The sequence below is a fragment of the Lutra lutra genome, chromosome 7 (genome assembly GCF_902655055.1).
Source record: "Lutra lutra chromosome 7, mLutLut1.2, whole genome shotgun sequence".
In the NCBI taxonomy this organism is placed as follows: Eukaryota; Metazoa; Chordata; class Mammalia; order Carnivora; family Mustelidae; genus Lutra; species Lutra lutra.
In genome coordinates, this window is record NC_062284.1 from 111357593 (window position 1) to 111381783 (window position 24191).

The window sequence follows — 24191 nt, forward strand, 5'->3', positions numbered from 1 at the left end:
TTAAATAACTTTAAGTAAAAAATTGATTTCAGTCAAACTAGTGAGGTAGAACAAGGATAATGGTAGTATCTACTTTACAGAGTTATCATCCAGATTAGATGAGATAATTCATATTGTTTTAGCTCAGAGGTTGCTACTTGGGAGGAAAGCCTACAACATGTGAGAGGAGAGTTGGAAGGGGTACCGAGATATACATTGGTGGTTTTAGATGATTCAAGCCCCAATTCCAGAAGAAGGATCCTTATCCCCATTTTACAGATGAAGAAGCTATGGCTCAGAGAGGATAAGGAGCTGGCTGGAGAAGACTTGCCTAGTTAGTGATGGAGCTGAGATGGGAACCCAGCTCTACCTAACTCCCCAGCCTCTCAGCCTCTCTGCAGTGTGTCCACCAACCCATCCCAGTCAGCAGAGCTCTCTTATACAGAGTTTATCCATTTGTAATTACGATTTGTAGCTTCTGTACAAAGGCAAAATTCTGCAATTTTAAAAACCAGTATTTTTCAAGTTATTACATCTTCATAATTATAATTTTTTAATGGTGGCATAACTTCCCATCAAGCTAATGTGTGTTATCGACTGAATGACTTACTTTTAAGAGGCAGTATAGTACATATAGTGGTTAAGGGTATGGACTTTGGTGCTGGAATAAATCCTAGAGGGACTCATATGTTAATAAATGACAAGTCCTTGAACAGTATTTGGCTGTATTACTACAGCCTGAATTACTACTCCTTTTTCCCCTCCATTTTATATATTTTTAGGAGTTGCTGGTTTTCAGACAAATAGGTAATAATTGAATATTATTGAGTATCTTCATGCATTAGATTCCCCCTTAATTTTGGATAATTTTTTTAAGAAGGAAAAATTTCCAGGAGAGATTATTGGACCCAAGTTTATGGCCAATCGTATGGCACTTGAAATTATCATCACGTTTTTCCCAAAGGATTATACTTGTTTTAAGTGCCAGGCTCTACGCAGACCTACTGAATCAAGATCTTGGAAAGAGGGTAGCATTAGGAATCTATACTTTTAGCGAGTATCCAGGTGATTCTTACATATATTTAATCTTGGGGACCAGGGACCTAAAAGTTTCAAGGCATTTTGTTGTTGTTGTTTTATTTTCAACAGCAAGGGAGTTGTCTTTGCTGCTGGCAGTTCTGGCACCATAGGGGTGAGAAATAAGAGGGTGGGGGCTGCTGAAGGAAACAGGGAGGAGGTAGGCATAATGATGGGCATTGGGGTGCAGTTGTTTGGGTTATATGAAATTTGGGTATTTTAAAGTTGGAACTCACTTTATTCCAGAAACTCATTTTATTCCAGTGACTCACAGGCCTTCTCAACGCATGTGATAACATTTTGTGCTTTGAAATATCTCTATTATCCTTAAACCCCTGCCTCCACAGCATATCCTCGTTTCATCAGTCTAGTGGTTAATATCAGAGGGGGCAGTATGTTGTCCCTGTTGTTTAAAGTGCATTTCATGGGGTTAAAGTCTTTCTGAAAGTTAAAAGGCAGATAAAAAGCCAATGACACTTCACTTTTTTTTTTTTTTAAGATTTTATTTATTATTTGACAGAGACAGAGATCATAAGTAGGCAGAGAGGCAGGCAGAGAGAGAAGGGGAAGCAGGCTCCCCGCTGAGCAGAGAGCCCGATGCGGGGTTCGATTCCAGGACTCTGGGACCGTGACCCAAGCCGAAGGCAGAGGCTTTAACCCACTGAGCCACCCAGGCGCCCCGACACTTCACTTTTCATTAGCCATCATTGGAGTGTATTGTTAGAAACATAGTTTCCGGGGCGCCTGGGTGGCTCAGTGGGTTAAAGCCTCTGCCTCCGGCTTGGGTCATGATCCCGGGGTCCTGGGATTGAGCCCCGCGTCGGGCTCTCTGCTCAGCGGGGAGCCTGCTTCCCCTTCTCTCTCTGCCTGCCTCTCTGCCTACTTATGATCTCTGTCTCTGTCAAATAATAAATAAAATCTTAAAAAAAAAAAAGAAATACAGTTTCCTACTATATTGTACCGCAAAAACTCTATTTAGGCTTCAGACATGCTGTAACGTAAGAACAGGTTGTCTTTTGGAAATTTTCATTTGCAATTCAGTTGGAACTGGGGAAGTGTTTTCACAGGGAAGTAAGGTTATTATAATTGATGCCAAAGTTCCCAGAGGAGTGGTCCACACATGCTTCCTCAGCAAACACAGAACTGGGAGAAGGGAAGCGTTGAGAAGGTTGAACATTGAGCCTTCAAACTTAGTAGCAACATCAGGAACCCAGGGGATGCTGGAGGGAGAGAATTTCCATAGCTCTTTTAACAAAACAGCAGGGAAATGGGCTGCTCGCTGCCTCAGAAACCAGTGTAGGTAATTTGTTAGTTGAGCTATTCTGTATAAATTAGGTTGGCCTATATGTAAGATTAAGGATACATACTATAAAGAATCTATAAAAAAGTGAAAATTCACCAAAAACTCGAGATACTGATTATAATGATAAATGTCAAAGGGCTTGGAGGCCCTCCCTTAGCTCAAAATCAAGTAAATGAAAGGGGGAGGTGAGATGCGTTGACTCACTTGTGTATTTCTTTCAAAATAATTTATACTTCTGGCTCAAATGAACCCACATGATCATTTTCTTTTTCAGGGGCCTTGTGGAGAAAAAAGAGATGGAACTGGTTATAAGTAAATTAGAGGCGGCGCAGAAGTACTTGGCCCAGAAGTACTGCATGCTCGTGCTGGGCTTGGCCATGCCTGATAAGCATCACATGTGCTGCGGAAAGTAAGTGCACACTTATGAGTTCTGTGAGATCCTTCCTTGCTTATGTGGTCCTCTCTGGAAGACCCTTTACTTTGACTCTTGGTGCCTTTGAGAAAGTTTCCTTTTTGATTGTACAAAATAATTGGGCTCAGGTGACACTCAGCCCCAAATACAGGTGCCGTCTTGTTTGGGAAAGCCGAGTTTGGGAAGATTCCCAGAGTCTACAGTGTATACTTGCTCAGTGGCATCTTGCTCTCAACCTGGAAGACTTCCTGTTGCTGACCAGGGCCCCATGGCTGCCAGGGGCAGAAGGCCTGGTGTGGGCCGGTTTTGAAGGTGGCACTGGGTGTGTCTCCTGCCCTCCCGCTGCTCATTTTACAGCAACGATAGATAGCCATGGGTACAAGCTAGGAGGGTGGGGATTAGAGAAGATGACCTTGTTTGTGGGGAGATGATTTTTTCCTTAGACTGACAGTTTATGTATTACTGTAATTAAAATTTAAGTATCTCGTGGGGCACTGGGCTGGCTCAGTCAGTACAGCATGCACTTCTTGATCTTGGAGTTGTGAGTTCAAGCCCCATATTGGGTGTAGAGATTACTTAAAAATAAAATCTTAAAAAAAAAAAGTCATATCACAGGAGAACTTGAAGGCATCAAGAAAAAGCTCTGATCCTTAATGCCCCCTCCCCAATTCCCTTCTCTGAGTGGTTTTTAAAACAGGCTCAAGAGCCACACCATGCATGGCCATGGCTAGAACTCTTACTTTTAACTTTATAGGAAAGAACAGAATTCATGGTTTCTCTCTGCATTCCCACATTTTCAAAATACAGATTATGTTCTACATTTTCTGTGTACCTCATTCTGTTACTCTGCTTACAGAACCTCACCTACAACTTTGAATAGCAACTATAGGTGTTCTGCTGTGTGACGTACCAGTTTGCCTCACCATTCCTTATGTGTAAACTTACGTGATTTCAGTTTTTCTGCTTTATGGTGTTTCTGCGTCGGATATCTTCATATAAATTACTTTGTCTATTTGGGCTCTTTACTTATGGCTTATAACCCAGAATGTATTTACCTAGAAGGCATCAGTAGTTTTCTAGCTCTTGTTGCATACTGCCAGATTGTTCTCCAAAGAGTCTAGAACATTTTGTACCACCATCAACAATAAGCATACCTAGCTCTATTAGTTTAACATTTTTGATAGTTAAAGTTTAAAAAAAAAAAAAAAGCCTAAAGATACTTTATTTGACTTTGAATATCTTTCATGACTGTGGGGTCTGTGCTGTTTTTCTGTATAAAATAATTTATTGCTTGTTACTATTATTATTAATTGTTAAATTAATTACTGCCTCATCTAGTTTTAACCATCTATCAACTGGAAAGTGGGTATTTGTGTAATTTATGTGTCCTATAACAAAGCTTGGCCATTTGTTTTTCTAGTTTGTTGCTTGCCTTTGATGTTTATGTTTTTATACTTTATGAAAATATTAAAAATCTTTGTTAATTTGACTATTTCTACCTTGTTTCTGATGCTGTTCAATAACATGCAAGTTCATCATCAGCTTCACAGTTTCCTATTCAGTCACTTTAAAATTACATTTTCTTAGGGGTGCCTAGGTGGCTTGGTCAGTTAAGTGCCCTAACCTTGATTTTGGCTCAGGTCATGATCTCAGGGTTGTGAGATCCAGCCCCAGGTTGGGCTCCATGCTGGGTATGGAGCCTGCTTGGGATTCTCTCTCTCCCTCTGCCCTTGCCCTTCCCCTATTAAAATAATTTTTCTCACATTACTCTAATTTTTTCTGTCTTCTAAGTATCACTTTAGATTAAAAAAACTAGAATTTGAGGTTTGAATTAGTCAGCTTGGGCTGCTGTAACAAATTACCACAGACTGAATGGCTTGAACGGCTTAAACAGCAGAGTTTTATTTTCTCATAGTCTTGAAGCCCAGAAGTCTGAGATCAGGAGGCCAGCATTGTCCAGTTCTGGTGAGAGCCCTTTTCCGGGCTTGTAGACAGCTACCTTCTCACTGAGTCTCTCCATGAATGAAAGAGAAAATCCCAATCTCTTTTTCTGTTCTTAAAGGGACACTAATCCCATTACAGGGCTCCACTTTCATGACTTCATCTGAACCTAATTGCCCCCCCAAAGGCCCCACCTCCAAATGTTATCATGATAGTGGTTTTTAAGGCTTCAACATATGAACTTGGGGTGGGGCTAGGGAGACACAAACATTCAGTCCACAGCAAGGTTAAAAAAACACACTGTAGGGGTCCTGGGTGGCCCCCTTGGTTAAGCAGCTGCCTTCAGCTCAGATCATGATCCCAGAGTCCTGGGACTGAGTCCCGTGTTGGGCTCCCTGCTCAGCAGAGAGCTGCCTTCTCCCTCTCCCTCCACCCCTCCCCACTGCTCCCGTTCTCTTGGTTTCTTAGACTCTCTCTCTCAAATAAATAAGTAAAACCTTTATTTAAAAATGAAAAAAACCTACTCTAAAAAAAACACAAAACAGAAAAAGACCTACTCTAAAAAAATAATTGTATTGGCAATATTTAATGTTTAATTTTTCTTTAAAAAATTTTTTTAAATTTTTTAAATTTTTTAAATTTTTTAATTTTTTTAATTTTTCTTTTTTATTTTTAAGTAATCTTTACACCCAGTGTGGGGCTCAAACTCACAACCCTGAGACCAGGAGTTGCGTGCTCTACCGACTGAGCCAGCCAGGTGCCCCTTAATGTTTAATCTTTAAACGCATGTGTGCAGTGACACCTGGGTGGCTCTGCTGGTCAAGTGTCGTCGGACTCTTGATTTTGGCTCAGGTCATGATCTAGAGTCTGTGGGATTTAGTGCCTGGGCTCAGCGGGGAGTCTGCTTAAAATTCTCCCCCCTCTCTCTGTGCCTTCCTCCCACTCATGTGTGCACACTCTTTCTTTCAAACAAACAAATAAATAAATCTTTAAAAACATTAAAAATAAAAGCACATGTGTAGCACAGACTAATTTTGAGACTAAAAAACCCAAACTGAACAATTATATCATAATTAGAGATTTTATTGTATCTTTTAGTTCTCTGGATATAGAGCCTACACTTAAATTATTATACTTTTAACAGTACATTTTTATTACAATGTAATTTTTATACAGACTTTTAAAGAACTCATTATGCTTGAAAGATATGAATTGCCTGGGTTTAGTACTGGCTCCTCTCCAGGAGGTGCTGGTCTTTTTTGTGGTTGTGTGTAACATCACCTGCTTTTCTCCTGCCTATTGGATCGCAGTTTAGAAAAGCATCAGTTTAGAGTTCACCATCCATTACTCACAGAACAAATTCCATACAGGTCATTGAGCCCAACAAAGGATAGCAAGGAAAACAGATTACAGCATGTTTTTTGCCAATAAAAGTTGTTAATTGGCCACGGGCCTTGATTATGTCCTAGAATGGAGTTTATATTGTTCTTCTGGCTGTTTTTATCTAGAAGGTGAGGACAGTTTATTTTGCTAGTTAGGAGTGATTACCTGATTTTAATACATCATTCTTTCACTTCCAGTGTGAATAAGCTAATATTCCCCTGAGAACATTCTCGTGTATTTTCTGACTTTTTGATATATACATACTTAATATTGGACAAGGACACCTTACGCTATTTGTCTCCGGAGTTAAATTAGATATTTCAGAAGAACCAGCAATTTGGGGGCTGTTAATTTAGTGCTTTCATGTTTCAAGAAAAGTAGGAGGACATGCTTTTCTATTCTAAATACATCTGTAAAATCCTGATAATGCAAAAGCTTTGGCACGATTTTGATGAATGTGTTCAGTAAAAGATCTCTGTGTTTGCCAGGATAGATAAGAAAACCTCTTCATGGCATACGCTGTAGAATTAGATCTATTCTTTGTTTATGGCCAATTCGGGCTCCAACCCCACCTCTGTCTTAGGATTTCTACCTCTTCCTTTGCTCTCAGTGCAAGCTGTCGCCTGGTGGATGACCAGAGAGTCTGGCATAGGGATAAGCATACTTTGAAGCTCGGGTTTATAAATCATCCTTAAGCCCCACTCCCCACCCCACCCTCCAAGTCACAGTTCAATAAGGCCTCTTTCCCCTCCCCCAAACAAATTCCTTTGATATTCTGTTCCTTTGTGTGGAATAGGCCTTGACCTTCATTTAAACTGGATTTCCCACCCAAAGCAGCAGGGGGTAAGTGGGAACAAACTTTTTTTTTCTTTAGGGCCTCAAAATGCCATTGGCCTAGCTTCCCCACACCCCCCAGGAATGACTAAAAATATGTTACTTTCCTCATTGTAGTTTAGAGCTGAGAGTCTAAGGTAGCAAGAAGGAATAAGAAAGCATCATAACAGGCCACTGAACACCTCTGCGTTTTCCGCTGGCTTTCTCCCCTTTTCTTCAGAGTTTGTCCTCACAGGTAAAATGGACAGCATTTTTGCTGACTAGCATTAGCATGGTAGCCACTTGCCGCATGTGTCTGTTGAGCACTTGGAACGTAGCTGGTCCATATTTAAATGTGCTATAAATGTAAAATATACACTTTACAAACAAGTTACAATTGAACAAAATATCTCATTGATCATTCTAAAATGCTGATTACATATTAATATTTCAGGGTTTGCATACAATAAGTATATTATTAAAATTAATTTCACCTGTTCTTTTTACCGTGGCCACTAGAAATTTTAAAATTACATTTGTGGCTTGCATTATATCTCTTAAAAAAAAAAACACTATTTATTTGACAGAGACACAGCGAGAGAGGGAACACAAGCGGGGTGGGGGGGGGAGAGGGAGAAGCAGGCCTCCTGCTAAGCAGGGATTCCCCAATGTGGGCCTTGATCCCAGGACCCTGGGATCATGACCTGAGCCAAAGGCAGATGCTTAACAACTGAGCCACCCAGGTGCCCCTGCTTGCATTATATTTCTATTGGATTTTGCTATTGTATAAAGTCTCACTCAATTTGCGGAAGATTTGAAGTGTTTAAATTTGTTATTTTGCTCAGTAAATTTTTAAATTTATAGTCAGTTTATAATTATTAGGTACTTAATATAAAAATTATAAAGTAAAATTAAAAAGAAGAAAAATTGACCCAAAAGTCACCCAGAGATGAATTGCTGATTTAAGCTAGGATGTTCCCAAATGTGCTTTCTCTGCCTCCATTTCTTGGGCTCATTTCAGGTTTATATGTGGACCTAAATCAGAATGGTAAAAAGAAACCTGTTTTCTGTACTTGATTTCTGTCGGTAGGCTCCATCAGTTTGCTTTGGGCTATAAGGGAGAAAGAAGTCCCAGTTTTATGGGAACTTGAGGGGAAGGGGAAGAGGTTCATAGTACCTTCTCTTCTAACGTTTAAAATGAGAAGAGAGACGCCTGGCTGGCTCAGTTGGAAGAGCGTGTGACTCTTGATCTCGGGGTCATGAGTTGAAGCCCTACGTTAGGTATAGAGATTATGTAAATAAAACTTAAAAAAAAAAAGAAAAAAGAGGGGGGCATCTGTGTGGCTCAGTCAATTTAGTATCTGACTCTTGATTTCAGCTCAGGTCATGATCCCAGGATCCTGGAATCCAGTCCCATATCAGGCTCCCTGCTCTGCAGAGATCCTGCTTCTCCCTCTCCCTCTATCCCTCCCCACCACTCATTCTCTCTCTCTCTCTCAAATAAATAAATAAAATCTTAAAAGAAAAAAAAAAAGGAGAAAGAAAAAGAGGAGAAAGTGCGTGTTTCCTGCACCCTCTGTCATTTCAAAACCTCGCTGACATGGTGCCAGTTTGAGTTGCACAAACCTAAGTGCTACTCTCCGTCTTCTCCCAGAAGGCAGGCTGGCTTAGTCTTCCCAAAACCGAGTTTGGTTGGTATTTGCTTCAGCTTGGCAGGTCTGCATGGTGTCTGGTGTCCACTGGCAGAGGCCGTGGAAGGGTAGAAAGGGCACATAAGCACTCCTGTTGGATGGAGGCTGCAGGAGGCGCAGAAGGACAGAAGGACGCAGAGGCCTGTCCTGAAAGCTTTTGCTGGCTCCGTAGTTGAATGTGTTCAATCCACAGACTCATCTAGAGGAAAAGCTTGTTTCCCTAGAGTTCTGGTTACAGTGACAGATATGGAGAGCTGACAGGCCCGAGTTTTGGTACAGACTCTGTCCCTAATTACATGTGTCTTTGGGCTTCGGTCTCTTCAGCTGTAAAGTGGGAATAATAATGCTGACTACGTCATAGAGATCTTAGGAGGACTAAATATATCATGTAAAGGGCTTAGCACAGTATTGGCACATGGTATACATAGTAAATGCACACTGTACCGATGGCCTTACTTCCTGGTTGAAGACTTGCGCACGAGGAAACCGGCGTAGGAATGCAGAGGCTGCAGGAGGAGAGGGATCCACCCCAGTAAAAACTGAACCAGTGCTTCCGTGTGTCCCCCGAATGGAGGGCTAATTTGGGCCCACACAGATCATGAAGTCCCTGAGGGTTTAGGTCATCTTCCCCAGACCACTGGAGTTCAGAAGATTCTTGAAAGCCTGATAGCAAGGGCCAGTCCTGGGAGTCGTCCCAAGCAAAACCAGAAGCAAGTCCAGGATCAGCCTGGCAGTGCCTGGGTCTAGCCTTGGCCCCTTGAGTGATCAAGTGATTGCAGGTGCACAGCCTTTTCCATCAGTTCTCAGGTCCTCTGCAGGCCATGCCTGCTCTCCTCAGGCTGGGATCAGAACTAGAATGGTCTCTGTTGGGGAGGGGAGGCCAAGTTCAGTAAGTGTGCCTGTGCCGGTCCAGTGTCCTTAACATTGAATTTGTGTTGCAAGGATTCTTGAGCAGATGCCTGCCTTTAAGAGCCGTGGCTCAGCGTATATTGCATCTAGTACTTTCTCCAGTCAACTGCAGATTTTAAGATCTTTTAAATCTTTTTAGGATTAAGATGTTTGATCTTTGTCTTTTTCTCTGCTTTAGACTTCCCCTTAGTTCTCTGTTTCCCTACTGATTAACACCCCATGTTACCTCTTTACCACCTTCCCACTCTCCTTTCTCCCCAGCTCTCACATCACCAAAAACATTCATAAGAATACATTTCCTGCTGGCTTGTGTATCCTGAATTTATATATATATATATATATATATATATACACATATATATATATATATTTTTTTTAAAGATTTTATTTATTTATTTGACAGACAGAGATTACAAGTAGGCAGAGAGGCAGGCAGAGAGAAAGGGGGAAGCAGGCTCCCTGCTGAGCAGAGAGCCCGATGTGGGGCTCGATCCTAGGACTCTGGGATCATGACCTGAGCCGAAGGCAGAGGCTTTAACCCACTGAGCCACCCAGGCACCCCCTGAATTTATATTGATTAACTTTTGACCAAACCTGGTAAGGGTTTTGATCTGGATAACCTAAGAAATTGAAGAAAAAGATGTTGGGACTCACAATGCCTTTGGACAGCATTTATGTAGCTAAATAGCCTTGGGGCCACGGTAATGGTCTCGCCAAGAGGCCTTTGAAGATAGGGGCTTGCCTAGATCACTGAAAGACTGAGCTTCCTTCTCAACCTATAGTTGTGATTTGTTGTATTGCAGGGAGAAAATATCAGATACACAAAAAGACTGGAAATTCTTTGAGGTGAGTCACTTATGTTTTGGGACTTTTCTCTTTCTATGAACCAATAGCCATTTGTCAGGCACTTATTTTTAGTGAATATCTTTTCTTAAAAGGTTGCTAACAAGCTGTATGCTATATCTTAAATTTTTGGTCTCATTTTCCTCCTGCAAAGGCGAGTACCTGTGTATTTTCCACAGCTTTTCAGGAATGCGGAGAAATGGGGTCATCTGGGTTTGTGTCTGCTTAGCGGTGTTACATAGACAGGTGGGAGTTTTACTATCATTGCCGTGGGTTGTGATTCTTGTCTGTTTTCTGTTGTAGTCCTTTTATACTTTCTGTACATACGTAGCTTGGATTGTCTTCCGACGTCAACACTTCACAGAGATTGAGGAAGAAATAGGGAGGCTCTTTCGTACCAATATGTTCAACATTCCTCGGAGGAAGCGTGAGGATGAAGAATCAGGAGGGGAAAAGAAACGCATGACTTTTGTACAATTCAGGTACGACCTTGTGACTTCCCAAAGCTCAGGGACATTTCTAGAAACAGGATGATATAACCTAAATGTCTCCTCTCCCACCCCCTACCCCCAGGAGAATGATGGCAAAACGTCCAGCGATTAAAAAAGCCATTAACATGCGCTCTCCAGTCCTGTCTACTCTGCTGCCATCTCTCAGAGAAAAAGCTCAGAATGTCTTTGAGAAAAAGAATCATCAAGGAGGCATCACACTCCCAGCCCAGATACAAGAGCAAACAGAAAATCTGGAGTCTGTGCCCATGCCAACGTAAGTGGCTCAAGGAGAGGGAAAGGAGAGCCTCAGCATGTCCTAGGTCGGGCCAGAAGGCAGACACCATGCCTTGTCCAGAAAGTTGAACAAAGATGAAAGCCGGCTTCTTACCCACCCCTCCACCTCTCCACCTATTTCCTTTCCCGAGCAGCTCTTGGTACACCCAGCTAGACTAGAAAACATTGCTAGAAAGTTATGCTAGACTTCAAATAGCTCTAATTTGGAGGAAGGGGTAGCCGACTTTACAAGGCTGAGGTTTCTTCATTAGAAGAACCATCTCTGGGAAATGTGGGAAGGCCAGGTACAAAATCTTACTGTGGGCTGAAATTTTGGACTCATACTTTAGACCACAATGGGGGTTCATGGAAATAGGGAAAACTTAAAAAAAAAAATGTATATATGTATATGTATATGTATATATATGGGTGTGTGTGTGTGTGTAGCTTTGGTGTATACACACAAACACACACACGCAGGCACAACCATAACCATACACCTTATTCATTGGCCTCACCGCTTCAGTTATACCAATAATTCTTTTCACAGAGTTGGCATCTTGGGGGAGCCTCGATGTCTGTTCAACCCCCATACCCTTCTCCCCCTTGAACCAGAAGAAAACACGAAAGCAGATGGGAAACATTCTTCCCTGATAGAAAGAAATAACATGAAGATCCAGGATACACTGAACATAGCTCTGAGAACACTGTCGTCTCAAACAGCATTCCCTAAATGATCGGGTACCTTCCATTTCTGTAATTCAGTCCCCGTATTTGAAGTAAACTACTTTGACTTAATCACTTTATATAGGACTAATATTTATTGTTATCAAACAATTTTAATTGTTCAAATTATTTTGTTAAAAGTTCAGTAGTAGACAGTTAATCTCAGAAACCTCTTGAAAAGCTCATTTTCCTATATTTACTAGTTTGCTGTGTTATTTATTTACTTCCTTGGCTTCTGTGTGACTGTTTAGAATAACATATTAGGACATTTAGCCAGTATTCTAGTGGACTAGTAAAGAAACATTCTGTGTTTATTTGTTCCTACGTTCGTTTTTACTACATGAGAGATGATGTTTGGGACATTTGAAAACTAAATTTTATAAAAAAGGAAATTAAAATATTTTTAAAATGAAATCTTTTTCTGTGGCTTTATTATTATTGACATTGAGATATAAAGTATATCTGATTCATTTAAAGTTTTTTTTTTTTTTTTAATTTGACAGAGAGAGACGTAGTGAGAGAGGGAGCACAAGCAGGGGGAATGGGAGAGGGAGAAGCAGGCTTCCCGCTGAGCAGAGAGCCCGATGCGGAGCTCAATCCCAGGACCCTGGGATCATGACCTGAGCCGAAGGCAGAGGCTTTAACCCACTGAGCCACCCGGGTGCCCCTTAGCATATATGTTTTATTTATTCTTTCATTTACTCATTTAACGACAGACATGTATTAAGCCTCTGCTCCATCCAAAGCCATGTGCTGGGTTATGTAGGGAAAGGGGGTCACCAAGACAGAGACCATATCTTCCTATGTGGGTAGTAGAGAAGATAAACAAAACACGCACCTGCTCACAAGACAATATTCCATATGTTAGAGGCCATAAAAGAGGTAAAAACCAAGTGCCCTAAGAGGACAGAGCAGAAGAGCAAGCACTTCTAGGGGGACCGGGAGCGTTCAAACTTGAATTTGACTTTGGGGGGATTGGTTGGCACTAAAGGGAGAATTCCAGTCAGAGGAGAACACGTGCAAAGGCCCAGAGATGAAAAAATGTGCTTGAGGAAAGGCAAGATTGTGGTACCTGCGGAGGGAGCGTTTAAGGAGCAGGCTAGAAAAGACAGCTGACTGTCCCACTAGGGACTGAGCTGGATGTTATTTGGCAGGCGGTGATGACTAAGAGTCACTAAAGAGGGGCGCCTTGGTGGCTCTGTCAGTTAAATGGCTGTCTGCGGCTCAGTTCGTGATCCCAAGGTGCTGGGGTTCAGTCCCATATCAGGCTTCCTGTTCCACAGGGAGTCTGCTTCTCCCTCTGCCTGCTGCTCCCCCTGCTTGTGCTCTGTCTCTGTCTCTCTCTCAAATAAATAAATCTTAAAAAGATAAATAAAATTTCAAAGTTCTCATCTTTTAATTTATGTAGAGAATTTGGTTATAATGCACTCTGTCATAACAAATTTAAATCTAGAATATGTTGACATGGTTTTATTTTTTGTTTTTGTTTTCATTTTTTGATATTTAAAAATAAAGCCCGAGAATTATGAGACTTTTGTAACCATCTTTACCAGGACACTGGGCTTTTTCCTACTTCCTTTCTGAATGGCGAGGTCTTGGGATACTTCATTACTAATTCCTTCATTTGTTTATTCATTTTTTTCATTCTATAGTTTAATATATCCCCACGCTATGGTGGGCACCATGTTTGGTGTTAGGAATTCAGTGTAGAAAAACTATAGCCAGCTCTGACTGGGAACTGACAAGTCTTAGAGAGTGACAGACAGGAAACAAATACCGTGACAATGAACTAATTGCAGGGGTGATGAAGTCTGCATAAGAGGAGAGAATACCAAGAGTGTGTAACCAGAGATTTGCTGGTGCAGGATGGGCAGGGGGAAGAGAGCTTACCCTGCAGGAAGTGACATTTAAATTTGAGACTTGAGGGGCGCCTGACTGGCTCAGTTGGTGGAGCCTTCGACTCTTAATCTCAGGATTGTGAGTTCAAGCCCCATGCTGGTTGTAGCAATTACTTAAAAAAAAAAAATCTTTTAAAAAATTTTAAAAAATAATAGGGGGCACCAGGGTGGCTCAGTTGATTAAGTATCTGACTCAGTCTCAGCTCAGGTCCTGATATCAGGGTTGTGAGCTCAAGCTGCGCATTGCTCCATGCTTAAAAAATAATAAATTAGTAAATAAATCTGAGACTTGAAGACACATGGGAGTAGAGTGGTAGGAAGTGAAGAGGGGAATACTCCTAACTGTATTAATTAATCTATTGCTGTGAAACAAATTACCCCAAAACAGTGACTTAAAAGAGTAAGTAACATTTATTGTCTTATAGTTTCTGTGCATCAGGCATCTGTGTGCAGCTTAGATTGAATCTGTTCTAACTCCTGGTCTCTCAAAAAGATTTCAGCCAATGTGTCAATGCGGGGTGAAGTCATCTGAAGGCTCAAGTGGGGTTTCATCTGCTTTCAGTATGACTCCAGTGGTTGTCGGCAGGATTAAGTTCCTCATAGACTGTTGGAGTAATGCCTCTGCCCCTCATAAGCTATTGGCCCAAAGCCTCCTTCAGTTCTCTGCTATATGAGCCTGTGCCTCACTAGCTTACAGTGTATCAGTAGGCTTTGTCAGAGTGAACAAGTAAGGAAGGAAGAGAAAGTGTGCAAGACAGAACTTAGTCATTTAAGTCATTTACCTAATATTGGAACTGCCATTCCATCAGTTTGCTGTGTTCTATTCTTTAGAAGCAAGTCACAAGGTTTAGCCTACTCTCAATGGGAGGAGACCATATAGTGTTATGAATACCAAGAGGTGAGATCATAGTATGGAAGTCTTGAGGCTGGAAGAAAAGCCTTTTCAAGTTGCTGAGATAAGGAATCATGACCCACTAAGAAGATTAGAAGAGGGGCACCTGGGTGGCTCAGTGGGTTAAAGCCTCTGCCTTCAGCTTGGGTCATGATCTCAGGGTCCTGGGATCAAGCCCCACATCAGGCTCTTTGCTCAGGAGGGAGCCTGCTTCCCCCTCTCTCTCTGTCTGCCTTTCTGCCTACTCGTGATCTCTCTCTCTCTCTCTCTGTCAAATAAATAAATAAAATCTTAAAAAAAAATAAAGAAATATTCATTTTTACTGCTTTTGTGTTTCCTACTTTTGGACTGTCATTTTTTATCTTTCCTTTCCTCTCACAGTCCCCTTTAATATTTTTTGCAGGGCTAGTTTAGTGGTTGAACTCCTTTAGTTTTTGTTTGTCTGTGAAACTGTTTGTCTCTCCTCCCATTCTGAATGATAGCCTTCTGGATAGAATATTCTTGGCTGCTGGTTTTTCGCATTCAGCACTTTGAATATATCATACCTCATTTCTGGCTTGGAAAGTTTTTGCTGAAAAATTTGCTCATAACCTTATGGGGTTTTCTTTGTATATAACTGTCTTCTTTTGTCTTGCTGCTATTAACATTTTTTCTTTATCAGTATATCTTGCCATTTTAATTACAATATGTCTTGTGTGAATCTGCTTTTGTTGATTTTCTTCAGAGTTCTCAGTGATTCCTGGATCCAGATATCTGTTTCCTTACCCAGATTTGGGAAGTTTGCAACTATTATTTCTTCAAATAAATTATCTGTCCTCTTTTTTTTCTCTTCTTCTGGGACTCCTAAAATATGAATGTTATTACATTTGATGGAGTCACTGGGCTCCCCAAGTCTGTTCTTGTTTTGCATAATTCTTTTTTCTCTTTTTTCAACTTGGTTACTTTCCATTACTCTGTCTTCTAGCCATTAATTCATTTCTCTGCTTCTTCCAGCCTGGTGTTCATTCTATCAAGCATGTTCAAATCAAGCATGATCAAATTTTTAAATGGGCAAAGAATATGAATAGACATTATTCCAAGGAAGATATAAAATTGGCCATAAGCACATGAAAAGATGCTCAATATCATTAGTTATTACAGAAACGCAAACCAAAACCACAATGAAATACCACTTCATACCCACTAGGATGGTTATGAACAAAAGACAGACAAGAACAAGTGTTGATGAGGATGCAGAATAATCAGAACGTTCACAACATTGCTGGTAGGAATGTAAATGGTGCAACCATTTTGGAAAAAAAATTTGTCAATTCCTCAAAAAGTTAAGTATAGATTTGCCCTATGACCTAGCAATTCCACCTTTATACATATACTTAAGAGAACTGAAAGCATATGTTTACACAAACACTTGTACAGAAATATTCATAGAAACACTATTCATAATAGATAAAAAAAATGGAACAACCCAAATATCCAACAGTTAATGAATGGATAAACAAAATGTGGTATAGCCACACAATGGAATATTATCCAGCCATAAAAAAAGAATGAAGTACTAATTCATGCTACAATGTGAACAAACTTGAAAACATTATGCTAAATGAAAGAAGCCAGGCACAAAAGGCCACATATTCTGTGATTTCAATTGTATGAGATGGCCAAATAGGGAAATCCATAAAGACAAGGTAGATTAATGGCTGCCAGAGGCGGAGAGGAAGAAGGAATGGGGTGTGAGTGCTAACAGGTACAGAATTTGCTTTTGGGGGGGTGATAAAATGTGCATTAGATAGTGCTAATGGTTACACATTGTGACTATACTATCAAGTGAATTGTACACTTTAAAAGAATAAGTTTTATAATTTTAAAAAAAAAGGGAAATTCTGAGAAACTGCCACATGACCACTAAATGTAATATAGTATCCTAGAAAGGATCCTGAAATAGAAAAAAAGACATTAGGAAGAAATTAGGGAAATCTTAATAAGGTGTGGATTGTAGTTAATAGTAATGTATCAATATTGACTCATTAATTGTAGCAAATGTACCATACTAATGTAAGATGTTGATAATAGGGGAAATTAGATGTAAGGTATACAGGAATTCTCTATATTATCTTTGCAACTTTGTTTTACATTTAAAATTTAAAATTGTCTTAAAACAAAAAGTTGATTTAAAAAATGTTCAGCAGATACTTATGCAATAATCTGGTATGTGGACAACATGCAGTCTTTATGCAGGTTGCTCTCTGGGCATAAGGGAAGGATAAGACAAATACATGTTTTAAAAGGACACTAGATGTCAGAAATCAAGAAAAACAATGCAGGGACACCTGGGTGGCTCAGTTGGTTAAGCGTCCTTGGCTCAGGTCATGATCCCAGGGTCCTGGGATCAAGCCCTGCCTCGAGATCCCTGTTCAGCAGGGAGTCTGCGTCTCCCTCTGCCCATCCCCCTGCTTGTGTGCTCTCTCTCTCTGGTCCCCCAGTCTCTCTCAAATAAATAAATAATCTTAAAAAGGGGGGGCAAACAATGCAATGGGGCTAAAGGGAGGGAGCCTATCAGGTCGAGGGGGTGAGAGGTGGGCATGGAGATGGTTCTTGAAGATGGAAGGGGTCTGGGTAGGCCAAGATAGGGTGGAACAAACCAGAGAATGCTTCTAGAGATTTTCACAGGGTGCACGTCTGGAAACCAGGGGCCCTCATGCAGTTGAACTAAACCACGGGGCTGGTTCGGCAATAGTGAGAACTTCTCTAGGAAACAAGGGGTCTTATTGCTTAACCTTAACCTTCTGCTGGTGACTGCAGAACTCTTTTCTCTTTGGTCTTTGTTTAAGGCTCCCTGCTCCAGGGTCCTAGAGCATTTGAACCATCACTGATGAAGGATTCAGCCTGCCCAACCCTGTCGTCCTATTTCAGACTTGATGTATGGCATTCTGATCCCTCAGCTAATTTTCATTCCAAGAAAGAAAATAAACTTGACTACTCCAGGCCCATTTTCATTCACCCCTCCTGCCTATGAATCAGCTTCAGGTTGCAGGAAGCAAGTGGGAACTGAGCGTACAGTGTGAACTGGCCTCTGGAGTCTTTGCAGATGGTCCCCAGAGCAGCCTGTGTCTGGTAGCAGGCTCCTACAGTTGTTCTCTGTCTCCGATTTTGGGCACAGGCTGGTGGCTGTCCCTCTGGGGGTGATGCCCGAGGCAGTCTAAGGGAGCCATGTCAAGGGACTTGGTGTCCTAGATCACTTCCTTTGCACCTTGGCCTCTGTCCTCCTCCTTGTACCGAATGATTTGTTCTCATCTCCTTTACTTCTTCTCCCTCTAACTCAGCTGTTCCAGCAGAGCCAAAGGAGAATGCCCTGGGGCCAAGGGCCTCAGCCCTCACCCTGCAAAGTCAGGCCACACTGAAACCTGACACAGAGTGGCCACCTAAGCCTAGGACCTTTGCAAGGGTCTCCTTTCCTGCCCTTGGTGGCCAGTGTCAGAACATCAGAGCTATTTAGAATCAAAGTTTTAAGCCTATTTGTGGATGCCCCATATCAACCCATACTTCTTAGAAATATATATATTTTTAATTTAGATTCAATTAGCCAACATGTAGGACATCATTAGTTTCAGATGTAGACGTCAGTAATTCATCAGTTGCACATAACAGCCAGTGCTCATCACATCACGTGCCCTCCCCAATGCCCATCACCCAGTTACCCCATCCTCTCACCCACCTCCCTTCCAGCAACCCTCAGTTTGTTTCCTATAGTTGAATCTTTCATGGTTTTTCTCCCTCTCTGATTCCTTCCATTCTGTTTTCCCTCCCTTCCCCTGTGATCCTCTGCACTGTTTCTTATATTGCACATATGAGTGAAACCATATGATTATTGCCTTTCTCTGATTGACTTATTTCGCTCAGCACAATACGCTCCAGTTCCATCCACATTGGTGTAAATGTTAAGTATTCATCCTTTCTGATGCTGAGTAACATCCCATTGTGTGTGTGTGTTTATCACATATTTTATACACACACACACACACACACACACACACACATATGTATATATATGACACCTTCTCTATCCATTCATCTGTCAGTGGATACCTTAGATCTTTCCATAGTTTGGCTATTGTGGACATTGCTACTAAGAGCACTGGGCTGCAGATGCCCCTTTGGATCATTACATTTGTATCTTTGGGGTAAATACCTAGTAGTGCAATTGCTGGGTCATAGGGTAGCTCTGTTTTTAACTTCTTGAGGAATCTCCATACCACTCTTCCAGAGTGGCGGTACCAGTTTGCATTCCTACGAACAGTGTAAGAGGCTTCCCCTTTCTTTGCATCCTCACCAACATTTGTTATTTCCTGACTTGTTAATTTGAGCCATTCTGACCTGTGTGAGATGGTATCTCATTGTGGTTTTGAATTGTATTTCCCTGATGTCAAGTGATGTCGAACATTTTTTCGTGTGTCTGTTGGCCATCGGTATGTCTTCTTTAGAAAAATGTCTGTTCGTGCCTTCTACCCATTTATTGACTGGAGTATTTGTTTTCTGGGGTGTCGAGCTTGATAAGTTCTTTACAGATAGTGGATACTAGCCCTCTATCTGATATGTCATTTGCAAATATCTTCTCCCATTCCATAGGTTGCCTTTTAGTTTTGTTGACTATTTTCTTTGCTGTGCAAAAGCCTGGGCTGCGAGGGTGGTTCAACATTCACAAATCAATCAGTGTGTCACATCACTAATCATTACTTCATTAATCAAAGAAAGGACAAGAACCATATGATCTTCTCAATTGATGCCGAGAAAATGTATTTGACAAAATACAGCGTCCTTTCTTGATTAAAACTCTCCACAGTGAAGGAATAAAGGGAACATACTTCAATATCATAAAAGCCATCTATGAAAAGCCCAGAGTGAATATCCTTCTCAGTGGGGAAAAACTGAGAGCTTTTCCCCTAAGGTCAGGAACACAACAGGGATATCCAAACATAGTACTAGAAGTCCTAGCCTCAACAATCTGACAACAAAAAGAAGTAAAAGGCATTCAGATTGGCAAAGAAGAGGTCAAAGTCTCACTCTTTGCAGATGACATGGTACTTTATGTGGAAAACCCAAAAAGACTCCACCCCAAAATTGCTATAACTCATACAGGAATTCAGCAACATGGCAGGATATAAAATCAATGCACAGAAATCAGTTGCATTTCTTTTTTTTTTTTTTAAAGATTTTATTTATTTATTTGACAGAGAGAGATCACAAGTAGACGGAGAGGAAGGCAGAGAGAGAGAGAGAGAGGGAAGCAGGCTTCTTGCTGAGCAGAGAGCCCGATGTGGGACTCGATCCCAGGACCCTGAGATCATGACCTGAGCCGAAGGCAGCGGCTTAACCCACTGAGCCACCCAGGCGCCCCATCAGTTGCATTTCTATACACTAACAATGAGAAAGGAGAAAAGAGCAATTAAGGAATTGATCCCATTTACAATTGCACCAAAAACCATAAGGTATCTAGGAATAAACCTAACCAAAGAGGTAAAGGATTTACGCTCTAAAAACTGCAGAAATTGGAAACAGAAAGAAATGGAAAAATATTCTATGCTCATGAATTGGAAGAATAAATACTGTTAAAATGTCTATGCTACCTACAGCAATCTACACATTCAGTACCATCTCTATCAAAATACCATTGACATTTTTCACAGAGCTGGAACAAACAATCCTAAAATTTGTATGGAACTAGAAAAGAGGCGTGCCTGGGTGGCTCAGTGGGTTAAAGCCTCTGCCTTCGCTCAGGTCATGATCCCAGGGTCCTGGGATCGAGCCCCACATTGGGCTGTCTGCTCCACAGGGAGCCTGCTTCCTCTTCTCTCTCTGCCTGCCTCTCTGCCTACTTGTGATCTCTGTCTGTCAAATGAATAAATAAAATCTTTAAAAAAAAAAAAAAGGGAACCAGAAAAGACCCTGAATAGCCACAGGAATGCTGAAAAAGAAAACCAAAGCTGGTGACATCACAATACCCGACTTTAATCTCTGTTATAAAACTGTGATCGTCAAGACAGTATGGTACTGACACAAAAACAGACACAGGGATCAATGGAACAGAGTAGAGAACCCAGAAATGGACCCACAACTCTATGCTCAACTGATCTTTGACAAGGCAGGAAAGAATGTCCAATGGAAAAAAAGGTAGTCTCTTCAACAAATGATGTTGGAAAAATTTGACAACCACATAGGGAAGAATGAACCTGGACCATTTTCTTAGACCATACACAAAGGTAAACTGAAAATGGTTAAAAGACCTAACAGGAATCCATCAAAATCCTGGAGGAGAACACAGGAAGGAACCTCTGTGACCTTGGCCACAGCAACTTCTTGCTAGACATGTCTTCAAAGGCCAGGGAAACAAAAGCAAAAATGAACTATTGGGACTTCATCAAGATAGAAATACTTCTTTTTAAAAAATTTTTTTAAATATTTTATTTATTTATTTGACAGAGAGAGATCTCAAGTTGGTAGAGAGGCAGGCATAGAGAGAGGGGGAAAACAGGCTCCCCGCTGAGCAGAAATCCCGACATAGGGCTCAGTCCCATGGGGCTCGATCCCAGGACCCCGAGACCACGACCCAAGCCGAAGGCAGAGGCCTAACCCATTGAGCTACCCAGGCTCCCCTGGAGATAGAAATACTTTTTAATGACATCATCCCTCCTCCCCCCTCATTTACATAGGTAAACCTTGTTTGGTGTAAAAAACAAACCTTAGAAAACACAAAGAAACACAAAAACCTTAGAAAAGCACAAAAAGAAAAAAAATAATTGACCGTCGTTGGTGTTTTGTGAATCCCCTTTCAGTCATTTCTGTGCAAATACGTACAAACAAAAACTGGGTCATGCAGTGAGCTGTAGTCTGCACCCTCCTTTCTTTGTAATGCATGATGAACATTCTCCTATGATAGCCAGTACTCATCTGAAATATGATTTTAATTGCCCTGTAGTATTCTATGGTATGAATATGTCACAGTGTCCTTGCCCAATCCCCTAATACTTTACACGCACATTGTCCTCAAACTGATGGCTGCTTTCTTAGGATCAGTCCCTGCAAATGGTATTGCTGTATCAAAGAGCACACGCATCCTCAAAACCTTATTATGGCCAAATCTTTTTCCCAAAAGCTAGCTCCAAAGCACACTGCCCCCATCTGTGTATGAGAATCTTTACTTTCTCATCTGGGCATTATCCTTTCTTTGAATCATTGCAAATTCTATGGTAGTGAAAAATAGAATTGTATGTTCATTCTAATTTATACTTCCAAATAACAGGAGGGGTGAATACCTCTTCACATTGGTCATTTGTGCTTCTCCTTTTCTATCACAGGAATAGTATAATGTATGGAATGATTCTTTCCTGGATTAAATGCATTACCCAACCCAAGGAACTATATTAGGGCATCACAGATAATAAAAGTAAGAGCCCTTGTCATAAGTTCTGGATAAAGGCAAATAGCCTCTGGGCGTTTGTTCCTTTTTTTTTTTTTTTTTTTTAAGATTTCATTTATTTGATGGAGAGAGAGACATAGCGAGAAAGGGAACATAGGTAGAGGGAGTGGGAGGAGGAGAAGCAGGCTTCCCAAAGAGCAGGGAGCCTGATTTGGGACTCGATCCCAGGACCCTGGGATCATGACCTGAGCCGAAGGTAGAGGCTTTAACCCACTGAGCCACTCAAGCACCCCCCCCTTTTTTTAAAAAGATTTTATTTATTTGACAGAGAGAGGGATCACAAGTAGGCGGGGCGGGGGGAAGCAGGCTCCCTGCTGAGCAGAGAGCCCAATGCGGGGCTCGATCCCAGGATCCCAAGACCCTGAGATCATGACCTGAGCCGAAGGCAGAGGCTTAACCCGCTGAGCCACCCAACCTCCTTGAATGATTTTTTCTTTAAACATTTTTGCTTACATATTCTTCTTTTCTTTCTTTCTTTCTTTCTTTCTTTCTTTCTTTCTTTCTTTCTTTCTTTCTTTTTTTTGCAATAGATTGAGAAAATAGTGTCCCCGATTTCTTGCATCCTGGAGACATCTAGCACTGCACCGCCCATCTGGCAGCACACAGGAACCTCAATGTTTATAAGCAAAAGACGTGAGTAGGTAATTAGCCACAAAAGGAGAAACACAAATGGCCAATATGAGGAGGTATTCATTCTCACTACTAATTGGAAGTATAAATCAGAACATACAATTCCATTTTCACCTATAGAATTGGCAAAGATTCCAAGAAATGACCATGTCTAATGTTGGCAAGTGGATGGAGAAGTAGGCATTCTCACAGGCTGACAAGGATATATACTCTGGTGTGAGTTCTAGAAGTCCATTCAGCAGTAACCTATCACTTTTTGAACATATGTATGTATTCGTGAATTCATTTAGGGCTGATTCAAATATGTGGCTCCTTCTATCAATCTGTGATGGTGTTGTCGGTTATCGATTGAGGACTTACTGAGCGGGGGAGCTATATCATTTCATCCAACCCTCTGACGAGATGGAGGCTTCAGAAGTGGCGTGAGGGTGATTATAGTCATGACAGAATAACTAATTCATCATCCTGAATTTACAAGCAGACATCAGTCGTTGACTGATAGCCTCCTCAGTGCTCCGTGCCTGGCTCAGTGCCTTGCTGGGAGAATAGGAGAACAAAGTGAGATGGCTGTTCTCAGAGCTGAACTAGAATCTGGACAAAGCTCAATCACAGAACAGGGAAACATGCAGATAAGCTCAGTTGTGAAGTGGAACCGTAAGGGCTCAGCCATCAGCCGGCTCATAATCATCCATGCAGAAGTAGCGAGGAACTGGGTAGGAGGAGCTCACCTCCGCGTGAGTCAGGCCTCACGTGGGCGCGTGGTGGGCTCATGGCCCACTTCCTGCTTCAGAGATTGTGTTCTTTTGTGTGGCTTTTCTGAGCCCACTGACTGGATAAATATGCCAGTTTCTACCCCAGCACTGTGGCTTAGCTGGGGAATAATTATCTCCTTCTCCACACACAACCTATTCCCTTCACACACATCCCTTATCTTGCCACGATAATCACACACTGATGCAGATGTAAAAGGCACACTCGGAACATTTGCTTGAGGACTCAAGAGAGTTGTGTCATTGCATACAAAGAGGAAAGCGAGGAGGAGCCCCGCCTGTCATCACAGAGCTCACACTGGGACATGTACCCATTAAAGAACAATTGGGAGGATTTTTAGAGCTAGCATTTTCCCCCCACTAGCTCTCACAGCAAACCAGGAAGAATGGTAGTTCTAGATGCTGGCTTTTCAACCCAGGACCCTGAGGCACAGAGCTGCTGTTACCAGTCTAGGACTGTGAGTTTATCTTACGAAATCATTCGTTTATTGGTTCACAAATCCTTACTGTGTACCTGCGGTGTTAGCATCTGCGAATACTCCCATTACAAGGCAGACATGGTCTGTGCCCTTCCATGTGGCTGGAGTTCCTCCTGGCAGAGGGTGGAATGAGAAGGAGTTAACAGGGACCAGATGGTTTGTGCTTTGTAGATTGTAGCATGAAGTTTGGATTTTGTCTAATTGGTTGGG

At 41.5% G+C, this 24191-nt stretch overlaps 1 protein-coding gene across 5 annotated transcripts in view; it reads left to right on the top strand.

The window, feature by feature from the left end:
* Positions 1-12202, top strand: part of PPP1R36 (protein phosphatase 1 regulatory subunit 36) — a 31057-nt gene extending 18855 nt beyond the window's left edge. The window contains exons 6-10 of one of the 5 annotated variants that reach the window (XM_047738787.1): positions 2634-2768; positions 10312-10354; positions 10655-10833; positions 10925-11116; positions 11666-12202. In XM_047738787.1, coding sequence (XP_047594743.1) covers positions 2634-2768; positions 10312-10354; positions 10655-10833; positions 10925-11116; positions 11666-11852 — 736 coding nt within the window. In that variant the 3' untranslated portion in view covers positions 11853-12202. The remainder of the gene's footprint in view (positions 1-2633; positions 2769-10311; positions 10355-10654; positions 10834-10924; positions 11117-11665) is intronic. The other 4 variants (XM_047738789.1, XM_047738786.1, XM_047738791.1 and 1 more) reach the window with 4 other exon arrangements.
* The last annotated feature ends 11989 nt before the right edge of the window (positions 12203-24191 follow it).